Source organism: Hyla sarda, chromosome 4, assembly GCF_029499605.1.
Source record: "Hyla sarda isolate aHylSar1 chromosome 4, aHylSar1.hap1, whole genome shotgun sequence".
Lineage (NCBI taxonomy): Eukaryota > Metazoa > Chordata > Amphibia > Anura > Hylidae > Hyla > Hyla sarda.
Window position 1 is genome coordinate 30,901,745 of NC_079192.1, and position 21,839 is coordinate 30,923,583.

General features: G+C 46.7%; 1 protein-coding gene across 5 annotated transcripts in view; it reads left to right on the plus strand.

Moving 5' to 3' along the window:
* The window catches only part of BEST2 (bestrophin 2), a 43,420-nt gene that overhangs the window by 8,534 nt on the left and 13,047 nt on the right, over positions 1 to 21,839 (plus strand). Inside the window, exons 1-8 of one of the 5 annotated variants that reach the window (XM_056570331.1) lie at positions 2,429 to 2,893; positions 11,136 to 11,310; positions 11,470 to 11,564; positions 12,152 to 12,385; positions 13,356 to 13,510; positions 15,503 to 15,580; positions 16,200 to 16,352; positions 16,458 to 16,538. In XM_056570331.1, coding sequence (XP_056426306.1) covers positions 11,159 to 11,310; positions 11,470 to 11,564; positions 12,152 to 12,385; positions 13,356 to 13,510; positions 15,503 to 15,580; positions 16,200 to 16,352; positions 16,458 to 16,538 — 948 coding nt within the window. In that variant the 5' untranslated portion in view covers positions 2,429 to 2,893; positions 11,136 to 11,158. Of the gene's footprint in view, positions 1 to 2,428; positions 2,894 to 3,294; positions 3,526 to 5,067; positions 5,084 to 11,135; positions 11,311 to 11,469; positions 11,565 to 12,151; positions 12,386 to 13,355; positions 13,511 to 15,502; positions 15,581 to 16,199; positions 16,353 to 16,457; positions 16,539 to 21,839 lie in introns of those variants that run through there. The other 4 variants (XM_056570326.1, XM_056570327.1, XM_056570329.1 and 1 more) reach the window with 4 other exon arrangements.

The window sequence follows — 21,839 nt, forward strand, 5'->3', positions numbered from 1 at the left end:
CGCACCCAGCGTTCTAAATGAACGCCGGGTGCTGCACAGAGATCGCGGAGGTCCCGGCGGCAGGACCCCCATGATCAGACATCTTATCCGTATGCTTTGAATAGGGGATAAGCTGTCTAGGGGGGGTACCCCTTTAAGGACCTGTTGTCAATCATCAAAAAGCGGCTGAACTAACAAAAACATTGAAAACGTGATAAACTCCAAGAACTGATGAGACAAGCATGGTTGGGCACCAGTCAGGATGTGGATCCAGAAGGGTCAGCATTGGGAGTATATTGTCTTTGCATAAACTTCATGTATTGACAAATAAAAGGTTAAAAACGTATAAAATACTTATAACTGTACTCCAGTAATCATAGATATATTCGACTGGGATCTCATCACCATTTTTACATCTGTCAATGGGATTTCGGATGAAATCAGATGTTGTCAAATGCGATCGAATTAGATGCGAAAAGTAATATCGGATGACTGTAAAAATCACGTCTCTCAGTCTTGAACTTTGTAGATCTTGCGAAGCTGCTGCGCATGTGTAAAGAAAAAATCGCATGCCATTGGAATCCAATGGAAACGTTATTGGACAAAGACTGTTGACACAGGCTTTCACTACCATTTTTCTATAGAAGTCAATGGATACGATTAGAAATACGATTGTAGACTAAAGAATGAACATGGTGGAATCCGGCACTCGGCTATGCCTGGCTGGAATTTTTCTGGGCGGGCATTCCGTAGTGTGAACCTGTCCTCACACTCCACTTCCATAGTCATCACTAACTGCACCTTGAATGGAAATTCGTTTTTAGGCCCCATTGTTTCTGCTACGCCTGCCCCTCCAGTCCATGTATGAGAAGCAGAAGTGTCTGTGGCAGAAATGAAGAATTCTTAGGGTCGAAACACACTACGTTTTGGCCCCCGGTAATCGTATCTGTCTGAATCCTGCCGAAAACGGGATGTCGACGTATACTGTTAACGGGAGCAGCGCACCCCATTCACTTGTGCTGCGGAACGGAGTAACTAGGGGTTCGGGACATATGCGCTATTTTAAGCGCACTCATGACGGGCTGTTGCGCTTTTGAAATAGCGCACACATCCCGAAAGGAGTGACAGGATGACTCCTTTCGGCCATAGAATTGAATGGGGTCCGCTGCGCCCGTTAAGGGTACGTTCACATGATCGGATCCCCAGTGTATTTTACGTTGTGGATCCGCTGCTGAAGGACCGCTGTATGGGGCCTTTACATGTGCCTGCTCGGAGTGGCAATATGCTGCTACGAACACTGAAGCGATGTGTGAGTCGCCGCGCTTGCGCCATGTACTCGCACACATCACGGCTGCTCCCCCTGCTTTATGAGCTAGGCCGAGAGCTGCCGCAATGTGCGAGAATACTGCGCAGGTGCGCTGCGACTCGCACATGGCAGTGTGTCTGCTCGTAGCGGCGTATTGCCACTCCAAGCAGGCACATGTAAAGGCAGCATACAGCGGTCCTTCAGCGGTGGATCTGCAGCGGAAAATACGCTGGGGATCCGCTCATGTGAATGTACCCTTAACGGGCGCAGCGGACCCCTCGTGTGAACGTACCTGTCACTGCGGAATATCCGTCCGGAGATTCCGTAGTATGAACCTGGCCAAAGGATGGAAACACACTACCTTTTGGCCCCCTTTTAATCGTATCCGCCGGCATCCTGCCAAAAACGGGATGCTGACGTACACTGTTAGGCCGGGTTCACACTGCGGAAATTTCCGTCCGGAGATTCACACTACAAATTATTATTCCAAATGGATTCCCGGAGCGGAACTCCGCTTGGACAATACAGTGCAGCATCTTCCCTCCATTCTCAATGGGATTCTGCTGCACCATGCGAAAGTTTCGCCGTGGAAATTGCAAGACTCTGGAAAGAGTGAAAACATGTTGATTCTTTCATCGGAATACGCTCTGAAATGCATTGTCGCCTGTTCATACGAAGCATTTTCAAGCAGGCCTAGCATCTGGTAGTTTCCCGTAACCCACCAACAGATGGAATGTATCTGGACGCAGATTTCGGAGCATCAACGAGCCCTTAGTGGGAGCTGTGATCACAAACTCTTTTTTTTTTTGTTTTGTTGTTGTTGTCTTTTATACTATGCAGGTGGATTAGAATTTCTGTGACCTATGATGGTGTTTTTGGCACTTGTGTGGCTACGGGGGCAAGTTGATTCCGGTTGGAAGTTGTGAATGCTGGGAGTTATAGTTCATCCAGAACCTGCGTTGGATTGTGTGGAAAGGACTGAATCCTAAGTGGATGACTTGGGAAGCCCGGGTCCGGATGCCCAGCAGGATAATGCCAGGAGGTGTGGGCAGGGGGAGCAGGGACGCCCACTACTACAGTAAAAGGTCAGCCTGTGGGGTTCCATTGTATCCCCCCTCCCCCAACACCTGGACAATCCCATGCTGGGGTGAGTGGGTGGGAGGAGAGCAGAGGTGTCTGGGTGGGGAGGGGTGAGTTTAATGGGGAGAGACAGGGCAGACTGGATTTATTTCGGAGGACGTTTTCCTCCAGTGCACTGGAATCTGGGAAGGTTGTGGATTTCTGCGCTGGTGAGTGTTACATTATAACGTTATTATGTAATGCAATGGCGGGGGGGGCCTCCTTATAATTTAGGATCATGTGACCGGGGACAGGTAGTGGTGCTGTGAATGAATCCTGAGCACAAAAGACATTCCTCCTCCTGTTGTATGGCGGCTGAGATGTAGTAGAGCTGGTTTCCAATTCAGTTATTAATATCAGTTATCAGAAATGTGACCAATTCGGCTCCGCTATGTCTGCGTTACAACTAACGCAAAACTTTACCATCCGATCTGCCGTATGCATTGGAATCGCGTGTGTCGGACAACATTGTGGGAATAGCTATTCAGGGTATGGGCGAGATTTATCAAAAGCTGTCCAAGGGAAAATTTGCCCAGTTGCCCATAGCAACCAATCAGATCACTTCTTTCATTTTTAATTAGGCCTCTGCAAAATGAAAGTAACGATCTGATTGGTTGCTATGGGTGACTGGGCAACTTTTCCTCTGGGCAGTTTTTGATAAATCTCCCCCTTATGTCTTTGTACCCCTTTTGTGTAACTGTACGTGGTTCTGGGGTCTATGGGGGAGATTTATCAAAACCTGTCAGAGGAAAAGTTGTCCCAGTTGCCCATAGCAACCAATCAGATCGCTACTTTCATTTCTAACAAGGCCTCTGCAAAGTGAAAGAAGCTATCTGATTGGTTGCTATGGGCAACTCAGCAACTTTTCCTCTGGACGGGTTTTGATAAATCTCCCCCTATGTGCCCTGCACAAGTCGTGGGCTTTTTTTGCTCTTCTGGGGTGGGCTTTAGGGATATGTGACCTCTGTAGGCACCTAAATGCTTGCAAACCCCATTTTTTATTTAATTTTTTATACTATTTAGACATTGTATAGCGGTGTTATTTGGTTTAAGTATGGCGGTATTATTTCAACACTGTATGGTTGTGGAATATTTGGGCACCATACGGTGTGTATTATCAGGTTGGTCATAGAAATCAGATGAAGGTTGGGCAGCTGTCTGTTGCAAAACTACAACTCCCAGCATGTAGTTTTGCAACATCATGAGGTGTATGGGATGTCGTGACTCGGCAGATGACTATGGGACAGTGGATACTGGATATGGAAATGTCCTCATCCTTTTGTTGTCAAAGGAGATAAGAGGGCGCCAGAAGTATACGATGGCGGATTAGGATGGGTTCACATGTAGTATTTGCTCAGTATTGTTAACCAAGACCTGTAGTGGAAGCGACACAGAAAAACATTCTAAGGGTATGTTCACATGGGCAGGTTACTTACTTTCCTGCTGCGGGTTTTCCACAGCGGATTATCAACAGCAGACCCCATTGAGGTCAATGTGACCTGCTGTGGAACGCCCGCCGTGCCTCAAACCTGCAGCAAGAAACCCGCCTGTGTGATTGTAACCTAAGGATACGGTCACACAGGTGGATTACCTGTGGAATTTCTGCAGCGTATCTGCTGTGGAAAATCTGCAGCAGATTTTGCTACCATTGACTTAAAGGCTATATTCACACTACAGAATTTCTGCCGGAGATTGAGCCGGTGGCGCTAGGTCCGAGCAGACTGCATTGCTGCCCCATAGACATTTCTGGGTGGATCTTTTGGGAGATCTGCTCAGAAATGCATTGCCATCTATGGGGATGGCAATGTAGTGCGGGCGGTCCTAGTGCCGCCAGCTCGATCTCCGGCAGAAGTTCTGCCCAGAAATTCCAGAGTGTGAACCTAGCCTAATGGGTCGGCAGAAAATCCACAATAGAGACAGATTTGCAGATTTTCCTTCGGACTTATTGAAGTCAATGGTAGCAAAATCCGCTGCAGATACTCTGTGGAAATTCTGCAGGTAATATGCCCGTGTGAACGAGCCCTAAGGCTGGGTACACCTTTATGTTGGAGATTACGTTTATTTTGCACGATCTGCAAGCGGTCATATTTTTTTAGGTCCGGTCAAATCCCTCTAAATGGACACCAAAGAATCTTGGCGGACTCTATTGAAATCAATGGGATCTCTCTGTGTCTGTTGTGCAGTGTCCGGCTCCGTTTTCTGGACCCAGACGAAACTTACGAGGGAGGCCCCAAAACAAAGCCCCAATGCAAATGTTAACCTAGCCTACAGCTAACTTCAGATGCAAATTTTTCTTGTTATCCTGAAGAAGTAAAAACACCACACAAAAAAACTTCCCCCTCTATTTTCCCCTCCACGATGCCGTTTGTGTGGTATTTTCTCCCCCCAAAATATTGTGTATTAGCGTTTATGCACAGTGTTTATTTATTTTTATTGGCTTGTAGTGTTCCAACCCCCTGTCCCTTCATTTTTCTCATTACATTGCTTCATCATGGGACTCAATGATTTCCATTGAAGAAATCAAAGGAAAAAAATGGCAGAAAAATTTACCTGCATGCATGGCTTTTTTTTTTTTTTCTTCCTATGGCAGATAAAACGTCACAATTTCTTAAAGATCAAATAGCAAAACATACTCGGAGCATGAAAAACTTCTACTAAGCCTAAAGATGTCACTAAAGGGTAAAAAACACACACCACACCACATCACACCCCATCCCATATGTAGGTATGATGTTTCATGTTTCCCTATTGACTATACAACTGTCTGGAGTGCCCAGGTAAAGGCCACCCTAGTGCCCTCTATAGTTCTGCTGTTTGTGTGTGTTTTTTTTTTTTTTTTTTTGTAACAGCTGGAGGCACCCTGGTTGGGAAACGCCGCCATATGGGGTCAAGGTGCATTTGTTACCTGGGAGTTATCTATCTTCAGAGTCGTCCTATAGTGTTACATTCCTCAATCCTATATCCCTAAATAAGCTGCTATATTCCCTACAACACTCACATATACCTGTTGTGATGTTAAAATGGCCACATTGGAAATTTGGGATCTATGGGCACAAAAGTCCCCTTATTTTGCTTGCCCCATTACAATGGATTTACTAGTCCAGATCCCTTATCAGCAGTGAGGATGGTTGTTGTTTGCTCAGTTACACGTGAAACTTGATCCCGAACAAACCCCCAACTTTTGTGGGAATTGCAACATATAATCGACTCGAAGGAAAATAAACGAAACGTGAAGCAGTGAAATCGCACTTGGCAGTGTTTGGTTTGCTTGAATGAGGCTCGCGGAAATCCCCCCCCCCCTTCCCCCTTTAAAATGATTATTTTTTTTATATATATTATTTTTTTTTTTTTTTTTTTTTTTTTTTGTTTTCGGAAAAAAAAATACAATGACAATGCCATAGGGCAAGTGATGGGGCAGTAGAATGCCATAGGGCAAGTGATGGGGCAGTAGAATGCCATAGGGCAAGTGATGGGGCAGTAGAATGCCATAGGGCAAGTGATGGGGCAGTAGAATGCCATAGGGCAAGTGATGGGGCAGTAGAATGCCATAGGGCAAGTGATGGGGCAGTAGAATGCCATAGGGCAAGTGATGGGGCAGTAGAATGCCATAGGGCAAGTGATGGGGCAGTAGAATGCCATAGGGCAAGGGATGGGGCAGTAGAATGCCATAGGGCAAGTGATGGGGCAGTAGAATGCCATAGGGCAAGTGATGGGGCAGTAGAATGCCATAGGGCAAGTGATGGGGCAGTAGAATGCCATAGGGCAAGTGATGGGGCAGTAGAATGCCATAGGGCAAGTGATGGGGCAGTAGAATGCCATAGGGCAAGTGATGGGGCAGTAGAATGCCATAGGGCAAGTGATGGGGCAGTAGAATGCCATAGGGCAAGTGATGGGGCAGTAGAATGCCATAGGGCAAGTGATGGGGCAGTAGAATGCCATAGGGCAAGTGATGGGGCAATAGAATAGCAGTGTATGGCGGAAAAAAGCGGAGGTGGCGCCGGGTGCGGTGTAGGTCTCTTAGCCGGTGTAGGTAGGTACCCGGGTAGGTGGTAGCGTATCCTTTGCCGGTGATGGTAGCTTGGTATGCAGGCCTGCAGCGTGTGGATGGAGCCCAGGGGTGGGTTCGTATGGAGAATGCAGAAATATAGGAAAAAATCTGCGATGGCGCTCCCAAGAAAGTAACCCGAAGTCGTGGGTATTGGTATAAATAAATAATTTATTTTTACAGCATAAAGAAATCAAAGAAAATAAATGAATAAAGCAAGACGCGTTTCGGGAGTCACAGCTCCCTTTTTCAATTGCAGGTGGTTGCAACCACCTGCAATTGAAAAAGGGAGCTGTGACTCCCGAAATGCGTCTTGCTTTATTCATTTATTTTCTTTGATTTCTTTATGCTGTAAAAATGAATTATTTATTTATACCAATACCCACGACTTCGGGTTACTTCCTCGGGAGCGCCATCGCAGCTTTTTTCCTATATTTCTGCAGGGCAATAGAATGTCATAGGGCAAGTGATAGGGCAATAGAATGCCATAGGGCAAGTGATGGGGCAGTAGAATGCCATAGGGCAAGTGATCAGGTCATTCGTTGGTTGACTGGCCTGTTCTGCCCTGCCGAAAAGTCCTGACCGCTTCTAAGGCTACGTTCACACAGCAGAATATTTGCAGAATAAACACCTGGAAAACACGGGCGGACATTCTCCAAATAGTTGGCTCCGGCAGAACATGCCGGTGTTAGGACCGCTCGGAAACGTGCCGACTCCATAGATGTCAATGCAATCCTGAGTAGCTTTAGCCAAAAGAATTAACCGTAATCAGGATCACCGCGGCAGGCGTTTCCGTCGTGTACACAGGGGAGCAGAATCCCATTAAAAACAATGGGACGCTGCTGCAACGGAATTTCCAAGCAGAATTTTTTCCTGCTGCAAATTTTGCGGTATGAACGTGGCCTAATAGAGGATGAGTGGCCAATGGCTGACTGCAGGAATGGGCCTCGCAACTGATGGAGCCTTGTAAAGATCTACTTGTTCAGACTGGCGCGGCCCATCTAATACCACCCTTTGTATGTTTGGGCACCAAGAAAGTTGTAGTATAAAGATGGTGCCTGATCCTTCATGATCTCCTCCTGTTACCCCCTCAACCATAACAACTGATAAGACAAGACGCAATGTTTATTGGACGTGCCCTCTGCGTTCCCTCTGCCTTGGCACATCGACTTATACGTGTTTGTCCTTGTAATTGATAGTCAATAGGATTCTGTGCTCCTCCATTGTTCTCAAGAATGTCTGGAAGAACAGGAAATCTATAGCGAATGTCTGTGTATCCAGGAGCCGTCAGACACCGGGAATGCAGGACGTTATCAATTAACTAATAGCTGTGCATTGGGATTAGAACATGGCTGCTTCCTTCCAGATACAGCGCCACCCTTGTCTATAGGCTAAGTTTGGTATTGCATTCCAGTCCCATTTTATGTAAATACCAGGGGGGAGATTTATCAAAACCTGTCCAGAGGAAAATTTGCTGAGTTTCCCATAGCAACCAATCGGATCGCTGCTTTCATTTTTCATGGGCCTTTTCAAAAGTGAAAGGAGCGATCTGATTGGTTGCTATGGGAAACTCAGCAACTTTTCCTCTGGACAGGTTATGATAAATCTCCCCCCAGATCTGAGCGTTGTGACTGCCCTTAAAGGGGTACTCCGGTGGAAACTTTTTAATTTTTTTTAAATCAACTGGTGCCAGAAAGTTAAACAGATTTGTAAATTACTTCTATTAAAAAATCTTAATCCTTCCAGTACTTATTAGCTACTGAATACTACAGAGGAAATGGTTTTCTTTTTGGAATACTGTGCTCTCTGCTGACATCATGACCACAGTGCTCTCTGCTGACATCTCTGTCCATTTTAAGGAACTGTCCAGAGCAGGAGAAAATCCCCATAACAAACATATGCTGCTCTGGACAGTTCCTAAAATGGACAGAGATGTCAGCAGAGAGCACTGTGGTCATGATGTCAGCAGAGAGCACTGTGCTCATGATGTCAGCAGAGAGCTCTGTGTTCCAAAAAGAAAATAATTTCCTCTGTAGTATTCAGCAGCTAATAAGTACTGGAATGATTAAGATTTTTTTAATACAAGTAAATTACAAATCTGTTTTAACTTTCTGGCACCAGTTGATTTAAAAAAATAAGTTTTCCACCGGAGTACCCCCTTTTTAAAGCACTGTTTTTCCTAACTGTGTGTCTCCAGCTGTTGCAAAACTACAACCGGCTGTCCGGCCATGCTGGGAGTTGTAGTTTTGCAACAGCTGGAGGTACAGTTTGGAGGCCTGGCATCTGGAGCAGTGTTTCTCAACCAGTGAGCCTCCAGCTTGTTGTAAAACTACAACTCCCAGCATGCCTGGGCATGCTGCGAGTTGTAGTTTTGCAACAGCTGGAGACATGCGGTTTGGAAAAACGGCACTTTAAAGGAATACTCCAGGTAAAAGTGATGCACTACTAGGGTATATCTAAGTATTCTATATACTATGCAGCCCTTTTGATGATACACGGGACTCAACAGACAGTATCGCACATGATAGGATTAGATACATTGGCTCAAGAGACTGTGTATCCCACATGGTTGCTTGGATACTCCAGATCAGGAAATTTGACATGATGGTCTCGGAGACTTGGGGCTCGTTCACACTGTGTAATTCGCCCTGCTGAATGTTCGCTTGCAGCATGCCCCACCGAGATAGTTGGCGGTAGGAACATGTGGATATGCGCCGTCTTATTGGCGGCAATGCAGTCCGGCAGAATGGGCGGAGTTCAGCGGCGGCGATTCCGCAGTGCGCACAAAGCAACGGGATCCCATTGAGAACAATAGGACTTGAATTCTGTCTGCAGTGCGAACAAGTCCTTAGGAGATAGTATCACACATCATAGGCTTAGATACTAAAGGCTTAGCAGACATGATTGCACATGATGGGCTTAGATACAATGGCTCAGTAAACAGTATTGAACATGATAGGTGTAGATCAGTGGTCTCCAAACTGTAGACCTCCAGATGATGCAAAACTACAACTCCCAGCATGCCCGGACAGCCGTTGGCTGTCCGGGCATGCTGGGAGTTGTAGTTTTGCATCATCTGGAGGTCCAGAGTTTGAGAGCACTGGTGTAGATACTCCAGACTGAACAGACAGTATCACATATGAGCTTAGATACTCTAAGGTCAGCAGGCCGTATCGTCCGTCTTAGATACATCGTTTGATTGCGTAATTGGCTTAGATTCTTCAGACACAGCTCACAGTGTTGCAGATGATGGGCTTAGATACTTCAGGCTTGGGAAGCAGTATCACACATGATCAGTTTATATGCTCAGACAATATTGAACCTAAGTTTAGATACGCAGGCTGAGCAGAGAGAATCACATTTTATAGGCTTAGATACTTCATATTGTATCGCTCTTGATTGGCTTAGATACTTGAGGCTTTGGAGAGACCTTATCACACATGAGGAATTTAGATACTTAGACAATATTGAACCTGATAAGTTTAGATACACAGGCTGAGCAGAGAGAATTACATATGTTAGGCTTAGATACTTCTGACAGTATTTCTCATGATGGGCTTAGATACTTCAGGCTTTGCAGACAGTATCACATATAAGTTTAGATACTTAGACAACATTGAACCTGATAAGATTAGATACACAGGTTGAGCAGAGAGAATTACATGTGATGGGCTTAGATACTTCAGGCTTGGCAGGCGGTATTACACATGAGTTTAGATACTTAGTATTGAACCTGATAAGTTTAGATACACAGGTTGAGCAGAGAGAATTACATATGATAGGCTTAGATACTTCTGACAGTATTGCTCATGATGGGCTTAGATACTTCAGACTCAGCAGACAGTATTTCTTATGATTGGCTTAGATACTTCAGGCTTTGCAGACAGTATCACATATAAGTTTAGATACTTAGACAACATTGAACCTGATAAGATTAGATACACTGACTGAGCAGAGAGAATGACATATGATAGGATTAGATACTTCAGACAGGGCTTAGATACTTCAGACTTGGCAGACAGCATTTCTCATGATGGGCTTTAAAACCTCAGGCTTGGCAGACAGTATCACACATGATGGGTTTAGATACTTAGACAATATTGAACCTGATAAGTTTAGATACACAGGTTGAGCAAAGAGAATTACATATGATAGGCTTAGATACTTCTGACAGTATTGCTCTTGATGGACTTAGATACTTCAGACTCAGCAGACAGTATTTCTCATGATGGGCTTAGATAATTCAGGCTTTGCAGACAGTATCACATATAAGTTTAGATACTTAAACATTGAACCTGATAAGATTAGATGCAGAGAGAATGACATGTTAAGATTAGATACTTCAGACAGGGCCTAGATACTTCAGACTTGGCAGACAGCATTTCTCATGATGGACTTTAAAACCTTAGGCTTGGCAGACAGTATCACACATGATGGGTTTAGATACTTAGACAATATTGACCCTGATAAGTTTAGATACACAGGCTAAGCAGAAATAATCACTTATTATAAGCTTAGATACTTCAGACAGTATTGCTCTTAATGGGCTTAGATACTCCATACTCAGCAGACAGTATTTCTCTTGATTATCTTAGATTCTTCAGACTCTGCTTAGATACATGGCCCGGCAGTCAGTATCATCCATGGTATCTAAAAATCTCTTTTTTCTTTTTTTTTTCTTTCCAGGTACCCACGCTTAGCTGGCCATCATGACGGTGACCTACACGGCCCGCGTTGCGAATGCCCGCTTTGGTGGCTTTTATAAGCTCCTGCTGCTGTGGAGGGGGAGTATATACAAGCTGTTATATAAGGAGTTCCTGGCGTTCTTCATCATGTATTCGGCCCTCAGTATAACATACAGGTAAGATGGCCGCCGGCGGGATCATGTGATTTTTGTTTCATGGGATCATGTGACTTTTGTTTCATGGGATCATGTGATTTTTGTTTCATGGGATCATGTGATTTTTGTTTCATGGGATCATGTGATTTTTTTAGTAATTTTTACTTTTCGTTTCCTCAGGTTCTTTCTGTCTGAAGACCAGAGACGATGCTTTGAGAAAGTGTCGCTTTACTGCAATACGTACGCCAATCTCATCCCCGTCTCCTTCGTGCTAGGTGAGCCAACCCCCCCCCCCCCCCCCCCCCCCCCGCTATTGTTTTCCCATTGGCTGGGACGTGGGGCACACAGGGCCTCAATTTTATTCTTAAAGGGGTTATCCAGGAAAAAACTTTTTTTTCTTTTTTATATATATCAACTGGCTCCAGAAAGTTAAACAGATTTGTAAATTACTTCTATTAAAAAAATCTTAATCCTTTCAGTACTTATGAGCTTCTGAAGTTGAGTTGTTCTTTTCTGTCCAAGTGCTCTCTGATGACACGGGTCTCGGGAACCGCCCAGTTTAGAAGCAAATCCCCATAGCAAATCTCTTCTAAACTGGGCGGTTCCCGAGACCCGTGTCATCAGAGAGCACTTGGACAGAAAAGAACAACTCAACTTCAGAAGCTCATAAGTACTGAAAGGATTAAGATTTTTTAATAGAAGTAATTTACAAATCTGTTTAACTTTCAAGAGCCAGTTGATATATATAAAAAAGTTTTTTCCTGGATAACCCCTTTTAATGAAATGACGGATTGCGTGTTGTGAAATAACGCACCTAGGGGGCGCTGATAATAGGCCTTATCTCCATCTTTTTGTCTTGTAGGTTTCTATGTCACCCTAGTAGTGAACCGCTGGTGGAATCAGTACCTCTGTATGCCCTTCCCGGACAAGCTCATGTGCGCCATCACTGCCACCGTGCACGGGTCGGACGAGCGGGGCAGGATGTACCGCAGGACGCTGATGCGTTACTGCAGCATGTCCGGCCTGCTGATCCTGCGCTCTGTCAGCACTGCTGTATTCAAGAGGTTCCCTACTATAGATCACGTGGTGGAAGCAGGTGGGGATTTACCACTTGGAAATGTCAGTCTAGAGCAGTCTCTAAAATGTGGACCTCCAGCTGTTGCAAAACTACAACTCCCAGCATGCCCGGACAGCCAACGGCTGTCCGGGCATGCTGGGAGTTGTAGTTTTGCAACAGCTGGAGGTCCATAGTTGGAATGCCTAGACCTAAGCACCCAACGGCTGTCTGGGCATGCTGGGAGTTGTAGTTTTGCAACAGCTGGAGGTCCATAGTTTGAATGCCTAGACCTAAGCACCCAACGGCTGTCCGGGCATGCTGGGAGTTGTAGTTTTGCAACAGCTTGAGGTCCATAGTTGGAATGCCTAGACCTAAGCACCCAACGGCTGTCTGGGCATGCTGGGAGTTGTAGTTTTGCAACAGCTGGAGGTCCATAGTTTGAATGCCTAGACCTAAGCACCCAACGGCTGTCCGGGCATGCTGGGAGTTGTAGTTTTGCAACAGCTGTAGGTCCATAGTTTGAATGCCTAGACCTAAGCGCCCCAACCTAACCACCTCTGGGCAGGGTTCAAGTCCTGCAGGAACGTGTGGGAACTGAGTTCCTGCACTTTTTCCACAGCAGGATAACCATTCCCATTAGCAGGAGTCCTGCAGGACCAGCTCTTGAGTGGACATTTTGGGTGTGTTCCCTCACTTTTTTTTTTTTTTTTTTTCCAGGACTTGACCCCTGCCTCTAAGCTGTGCCAAACTACAACTCCCAGCATGCCTTTAAAGGCTGTCCGGCCATGCAGTTTTGCATTAGCTGGTTGGGAAACACTGGTCTAGAGGGTAGTCTAGACTAGATACATTGTAACAAATCTTCAGCTGTGAGTATTAGGCCAGGACAGGTTCTCATTTATTTTATTTTTTTTTCACTGACTGCAAGCAGAGATCTTGAAACTGGTAACAAACTATAGTATACAGGGTCTGTAATAATACGTTTTTTGCTTTTGTCCCCCCCCCCCCTTAGGGTTTATGACTCGTCATGAGAGGAAGAAGTATGAGAACCTGCGCTCCTCATATAACAAATACTGGGTTCCCTGTGTGTGGTTCTGTAGTCTGGCAGCCCAGGCGCGGAGCGAGGGCAGGATCCGCGATGACCACGCGTATAAATTGCTCCTACAGGTGAGTGGGGGGGGGGGGGGGGGGGGCGCTGGACAAGATGTCTTGGGGCGATGCTCTGCAGGATCTTATCGAGGGGTCTGTTACTATATCTTATGACCTTTAGAATATTCCAGGGCTTTAACCTGTGGATATGTGATACATTTTGATAAGAAATTCTTTCCAGGGTCACAAGGGGGCGCTCAATGCATATGGTTTATTATATAGTTCAATAGAAGCTGCATGAGTTCGTATGTAGTAGGCTGCCCCTAGTGTTGGGTGCAGGTAGGCAGATTTTATTTTAAAGGGTAGCTAGGTGGTGCTGTTGGAGTGTAATGACCACAAGGTACTGAGGTTAGGTGGTAACTGCTAGGCAGTAGTGTTAACATGGGGTGACCACTAGGTGGTGCTGTTAGCAGGTGGCAGACACTGGGTGATGCTGTTAGCAGGCGGCAGACACTGGGTGATGCTGTTAGCGCGCGGCAGACACTGGGTGGTGCTGTTGGCGTGCATCGGACACTGGGTGGTGCTATTGGCGCGCGTCGGGCACTGGTTGGTGCTGTTGGCGCGTGTCGGACACTGGTTGGTGCTGTTGGCGCGCGTCGGACACTGGTTGGTGCTGTTGTCGCGCGTCGGACACTGGTTGGTGCTGTTGTCGCGCGTCGGACACTGGTTGGTGCTGTTGTCGCGCGTCGGACACTGGTTGGTGCTGTTGTCGCGCGTCGGACACTGGTTGGTGCTGTTGTCGCGCGTCGGACACTGGTTGGTGCTGTTGTCGCGCGTCGGACACTGGGTGGTGCTGTTGGCGCGCGTCGGACACTGGTTGGTGCTGTTGGCGCGCGTCGGACACTGGTTGGTGCTGTTGGCGCGCGTCGGACACTGGTTGGTGCTGTTGGCGCGCGTCGGACACTGGTTGGTGCTGTTGGCGCGCGTCGGACACTGGTGCTGTTGGCGCGCGTCGGACACTGGTTGGTGCTGTTGGCGCGCGTCGGACACTGGGTGGTGCTGTTGGCGCGCGTCGGACACTGGGTGGTGCTGTTGGCGCGCGTCGGACACTGGGTGGTGCTGTTGGCGCGCGTCGGACACTGGTTGGCGTGCGTCGGACACTGGTTGGTGCTGTTGGCGCGCGTCGGACACTGGTGCTGTTGGCGCGCGTCGGACACTGGTTGGTGCTGTTGGCGCGCGTCGGACACTGGTTAGTGCTGTTGGCGCGCGTCGGACACTGGTGCTGTTGGCGCGCGGCGGACACTGGGTGGTGCTGTTGGCGCGCGGCGGACACTGGGTGGTGCTGTTGGCGCGCGGCGGACACTGGTTGGTGCTGTTGGCGCGCGGCAGACACTGATTGGTGCTGTTGGCGCGCGGCGGACACTGGGTGGTGCTGTTGGCGCGCGGCGGACACTGGTTGGTGCTGTTGGCGCGCGTCGGACACTGGTTGGTGCTGTTGGCGCGCGTCGGACACTGGTTGGTGCTGTTGGCGTGCGTCGGACACTGGTTGGTGCTGTTGGCGTGCGGCGGACACTGGTTGGTGCTGTTGGCGTGCGGCGGACACTGGTTGGTGCTGCTGGCGTGCGGCGGACACTGGTTGGTGCTGCTGGCGTGCGGCGGACACTGATTGGTGCTGTTGGCGCGCGGCGGACACTGGTTGGTGCTGCTGGCGCGCGGCGGACACTGATTGGTGCTGTTGGCACGCGGCGGACACTGGGTGGCGCTGTTTTTTGCCATTCCTTCTATTTCTCTGTTCCACTCTTTTTTGCCCAGTGAATTGCAGGCGGCTGATAATTACTGACATAATAGAAAAACACACAGGGAGTTGAAAAGTAAAATCTTTAGTCACACTTCCCAGATTTCTTAAAAGTCAAATGATGTACCTCAGTGGCCCCCTAGTGGCAGATAAAAAATAAAAAAAAAAATAGCACGTTTAAATGAATCTGTGGGACGTTCTCTGTATCTATTGGGACAGAATTCGCACATGGTTTTATTTTCTACATTTGTCCTCATCGCCTTCTATGTTTGCAGGAGTTAAACGCTTTTCGTGGGAACTGCAGCATGCTCTTCCACTACGACTGGATCAGCATTCCACTTGTGTACACTCAGGTAAATAAAATCTAAACTAGTGTTCTCCATCCTGTGGCTCTACAGCTGTTAAAAAAAACTACAATCACCATCAGTCCCTGACAGCCAAAAGCCATCAGGGCATGATGGGAGTTGTAGTTTTACAACAACCGGAGAGCCACAGGTTTGGACACAACAAAACTTAAAGGGGTATTCCAGGCAAAAACATTTTACCCCCTATCCAAAGGATAGGGGATAAGATGTCTGATCGCGGGGGGCCCACTGCTGAGACCCCCCCCGCGATCTCCCTGCAGCACCCTGAATCTCCAGTTTCGGAAACCTCCAGGTTTCCGGGTACGTGACTTGACGTCACGCCCCTTCCATTCATGTCTATGGGAGGGGGCGTGACGGAGTCACGCCCCCTCCCATAGACATGAATGGAAGGGGCGTGGCGTGACGTCCCCAGTCCCGGAAACCCGGAGGTTTCCGAAACTGGAGATTCAGGGTGCTGCAGGGAGATCGCGGGGGGTCTCAGCAGTGGGCCCCCCGCGATCAGACATCTTATCCCCTATCCTTTGTCCGGAATACCCCTTTAGCAACTCCTGGGCCGAGCATCGGCAACTCCCATAGAAAGGTCTAATCTTTCTCCCCTTGGCACCAGGTCGTGACCCTCGCTGTATACAGCTACTTTCTGACGTGTCTGATTGGACGGCAGTTCTTGGACCCCACCCAGGGTCTCAGCGGCAACGACCTGGACCTCTACGTCCCGGTCTTCACCCTCCTGCAGTTCTTCTTCTATGCCGGGTGGCTGAAGGTACTGTATATGTTTTATAACCAGAGTCAAGATATGTATCCTTTTATCCCTATTAAAAAGATTCCTTAAATAAGTCCCCCCCCCCCCCATTCTCGCACTTTCTAGGTGGCCGAGCAGCTGATCAATCCCTTCGGGGAGGACGACGATGACTTTGAAACCAACTTCTTGATCGACAGGAATTTCCAGGTAATAAAGGGTTAACCCCCAGGAGCTGCACTTCACTCCAGTCCTTTCTTGACATTGGAGGAGGGGGGGCGGGGGGGTCACTATGGCAGTGTAAACACGTGGCGGCTATTTAGCGGTAAGGCAACTAATCGCCGCAAGTGGTTTTGCCGTACAATATAAATGGACAATGCAAACCAGAATATTATTGCAGTAAAAAATATGAATGTATGAAAACGGAAAAATGTATTTAACGGGGGACGATCCAAAAGCAAAATGTTCCTCCTTCCATTAGATTAACTTGCCAACTTTCTGTAAAGGGGGAAAAAAAAAAATTGATAGATACATTTTAACCCCTTAAGGACATTTTAGGAACTGTCCAGAGCAGCATATATTTGCTATGGGGATTTTCTCCTGCTCTGAACAGTTCTTAACCCCTTAAGGACACAGCCCTTTTTCACCTTAAGGACTGAGCCCTTTTTCGCAATTCTGACCACCGTCACTTTACAAATTAATAACGCGAAAATGCTTTTACCGAATATTCTGATTCTGAGATTGTTTTTTCGTGACATATTCTACTTTATTTTGGTGGTAAATTTTCGGCGTTACTTGCATCCTTTTTTGGTGAAAAATCCCAAAATTTCATGAAAATTTTGAAAATGTTGCATTTTTCTAACTTTGAAGCTCTCTAATTGTAAGGAAAATGGATATTCCAAATAAATGTTATTTTTATTCACAAATACAATATGTCTCCTTTATGTTGGCATCATAAAATGGACATATTTTTGCTTTTTGAAAAAATTAGAGAGCTTCAAAGTAGAGCAGCAATTTTCAAAAATGTCATGAAAATTGCTAAATCTGAAGGGACATATGTTACAGAACTACAACTCCCAGCATGCCTGGGCAGTCTAGGCATGCTGAGAGTTGTAGTTTGGCAACATCTGGAGGGCTACTGTTTGGGCACCCCTGTAACAGTGGTCTCCAAACTGTGACCCTCCAGATGTTGCAAAACTACAACTCCCAGCATGCCCAGACAGCCTTTGGCTCTCTGGGCATGCTGGGAGTTGCAGTTTGGCCCCCCTAGTGGTTGCCACAGTAAAGATCGATTTACTTTCACTTTCAATCCCCCCCCCCCCCACTGTGGATTCCCTACCTGATCAGGATCCAGCAGGCTCCAGCGCAGATCCCAGGTCCCCAGGCATCTTCTCCTGCAGGTACGGCCTCCATCTTCTTTCCAGAGCCCCTTGACATCCAGGGGCGGGCAGAACGGGGGGTTGCCATGGCAACCCCCTGCGCTGCCATTGGTCAGAACTCCGTTCTGAGTAATGGCAGGGGATAGGAGTAGATCGCAGCTTTGCGATCTCACTCCAATCCTTTGGGTTGATCGGGGTTGTTGCTGACAACTCCGATCAGCCCTATTTTCCGGGTGATCGGGTCACCAGAGACCCGATCAGCCCGGAATTGGAGAAAATCGCATGTCTGAATTGACATGCGATTTTCTCCGATCGCCGACATGGGGGGGTCTCAGGACCCCCCTGGGCGATGTGCCGGGATGCCTGCTGAATGATTTCAGCAGGCATCCGGCTCCGGTCCCCAACCGGCTAGCGGTGGGGACCGGATTTCCCACGGGCGTATGGATACGCCCTGCGTCCTTAAGGACTCGGAATGCAGGGCGTATCCATACGCCCTGCGTCCTTAAGAGGTTAAAATGGACAGCAGAGGTCAGCAGAGAGCACGGTGGTCATGACATCAGAGGAAATGCATTTCTTTTTTGGATTTCTCTTTAGTATACAGCTCCTAAAAAGTACTGGAAGGATTAAGATTTTTTTTTAATAGAAGTGATTTACAAATCTGTTTCACTTTCTGGCACCAGTTGATTTAAAATAAATAAATAAATAAAATTTTCCACGGGAGTCTCTTTTAAATCGTAATAACTTTAGAACGCTTTTTCTGAGCGGAGCGATTCTGAGAGTTTTTTTCTTTACATATTGTACTTTATATAAGTGGTGCATTTTTGTTGACACATGCAGCATTTTTTGTGAAAAACTCCAAAATATTGTGAAAAACTGGAAAATTACTTTATTTTTTATTTTTATTTTTTTATGGTGTACATGGGCTGTAAAAGTGATCTTATATTTATTCTGGGGCCCAGTACTATTATGGCGATACCCATTTTATATGGCTTTCTATTTTCTTTTTCTGAGCAAAATGTTGTTTTCTGCCATTCATTTCCCAACAGCCATAACTTTTTTATTATTTTTTTTTTTTTCATCGGACGCCATTGAGTAAGGGCTTATTTTTTTGCGGGATGAGCTGTACTTTTTATTGGTATAATTTTTGCGATATGTGCTACCTTTTGATCTCTTTTATTCTGCAATTTGTACCAAAATTGGCGAATGTTTATTTTTTTACGGCGTTCACCGTGCAGGATAATTTACATTATAGTTTTATAGTACACGTCATTATGGACGAGGCAATACCTATTATGTATAGGACTTGTGTTTTTTGATCTTTTCTGGTGATAATACAGGGCTTTTATTGTGAAAGGGGCATTATTTTTTCTTTTTTTTTACACTTCATACTTTTATTGAAGAACTTTTTATTTTATTTTTTTACACTTTTTACTGGTTATACTATGCTGCCACTAGGTGTCTCCCTACTTGTCCAGAGCACATTCTCCCCCTATCTCTTGCACAGACTTTGGACTTCTGCTGGCCTGGCAGAAGTCCAAAATCAGGAAATGCAGTCTGTAGTGCTGGGGCAGGGGGGGGGGGGGGGTGACGGTGGGCTTGTATGCAGCCAATCATAGCTCATCTCACACTGAACTGCTCTGGGCTGTGTGTAGCAGAGTGAGGGAGGAAGTTCTCCCCTGTATGGCTTCAGATGATGTCACGCCTGCTGGGGAACGCCCCTTCCCAGTCTGTGAACCTGACTGAGACTGAGCGGAAAATACAGAGCAATATCAAGGTAGATTTCTAATGATAATTGGTTTTTCCTTATTCCTAACAGTGACACAGATGGGGTATTCCGCCCCCGTGGACTGGTTAGGACTGGCGGAAATTTTATTGACAACCTTAATTAAACTAATTAGTGGACCCTCCCACCGAGACACCCCCCCCCCTTATATATAGGGAAAGAATACCCCAGCCCCCTTGTGTAATATACAAGTAATAAAAAACAGAAGGAAATAAAGAGAGGGATTGTTGTGCCACTGTTAGGACTAAGGGAAAACAAATTATCATTAGAAATTAACGATTCCCTTACGTCCTAACCAGTGGCACAGATGGGGATTTAGCAAGCAGATACCCCCATTGGAGGGCTCTCATGGCTGGCGGAGGAGAAGACTGACCGCCCAAATGAGGAATAGCTAGCTATTCTGGAATCCACTCTATAGTGAGAGATAAAAGTGGAGTGTGAGCTCCAGGAAGCTGACTTACAGATGAGTTCCAACGGAATTGAGCTTCTCTCTGCAAAAGAGGTCGCTACTGCTCTAGTAGAGTGAGCTTTAACAAATTCAGGGGCTCCAGACCCTGAAAAACATGAGACTCCCGAATAGCTTCCTTAATCCAGCAACTGATAGTTGGTTTGGAAGCCTTGTGGCCCTTTCGGGCACTAGAGAAAAGGATAAGAAGGTTTTCATCCTTACGTAACTCCTTGGATCGATCCAGGTAAATCCTGAGACCTCTCGAGAGGTCGAGGGTATGAAGGCCTCTATCTTCTTCCGAGGAGGGGAGAGGAGCCAATACAGGAAGAGAAATAACCTGGTTGATGTTAGTAAAAGTTGGCAATTTAGGGATAAAAGTAGGCAAAAACTTAAGAAAAACCCTGTCCGGAAGGAACTGAATTTAAGGCTGAAAAGGCTTGGAGTTCTCCGAGGTGATTGCAGAGGTGATTGCCAACAAAAAGGTTACTTTAGGAGTAAGAAACTTTTAGATCCACCTCCTCCAGAGGCTCAAAGGGGGGAGATGATAACCCCCTGAGCACGACTGATAAATCCCAAGCAGGGATAGGTTGAATGACTGTAGGCTTAATTCAAGAAGCTCCTTTCAGGAATCTTCTAATCAGGGGGTCTTGAGAAAGGGACCTATTGAGGAAAGCCGATCTAGCATAAACTTGCACTTTAAGGGTAGAAGATGATAATCCTTTGTCCAATCCGTCTTGCAGGAATGGAAGAATAGTAGGGATGGAAGAATTCTTGGAGGATAGTTGGCGCAGGCGACACCGTGACAAATTTTTTTTCCAAATTCTTCCCTAAGCTTTTGTAGTAGCTTCAGATCTGGAGTGCGATAGAGTCCTCAAGACCGCCCCTAAAAACCCTTCTAAGTGTGGAAGAGACTGATCAACTTCCAGGCTGTCAGGTTAAACATTTGTATGTTGGAGCAGCTATGAGTGTCCCCTGACGCTATTGCTTGCCCTGGGGGAAGCCTCCAAAATTGACCTTGACTCATTAGAATGAGTTGAGTGAACCAAGCTCTTTTGGGCCAGTATGGAATGATTGCTATCACAGAGACTTGGTCCTGCCTGATTTTCATAAACACCCTCGGAGTCAAGGAAAAGGGAGGGAAGATGTAGACCAGCCTGAACCTCCAAGGGATTGAGAGAGCATTTACCGCCGCAGGATTGTCTTCTCCGTAAAGGGAGCAGAATCTCTCCAGCTTGGCATTAAACCTCTTTGCCATGAGATCGATCTCTGGCATACCCCACCTGAGCGTGATCTGATGAAAGAGGTCTGGATGGAGAGACCACTCTCCGGTTGAAAGACCCCTGCTCATGTGGTCTGCTATGACATGGTGAGTTCCTCGGATATGAATGTCCGACAAATGGTTGAGGTTCAATTCTGCCCAATCCAGAATCACACCTATCTCTCTCAGGAGACTTTGTGACCTTGTGCCTCCCTGTTTGTTGATGTACAGTACAGCAGTCATGCTGTCCGATTGAACTCTTACCGCCTTCCCTTGCATGTGAGGTGCAAAATGGAATAGGGCCAGACTGATGGGTCTCATTTCCAGGAGATTTGAAGATGGCATCTTCTCCTGTAGAGACCAGGTCCCCTGGACTGTCATGTCCAATAAGTGAGCTCCCCAACCTACAAGGGATATGTCTGTGGTAAGTATGATCCACACAGGTTGGATCACAGACTTGCCGTCCTGAAGATGAACCAATTCAGGAAGGACCGGACTTAAGGAAACAAGGAGTGCAAAGAATTTAGTCCCACTGGACTGTGATCCCACTTGGCTAAGACTGAAGCGGACATAAGTGCCAAATTGCCCAAGGCACCGCCTCTGAGGTAGCTGACATTAGACCCAACATTCTCATTAGATAGCG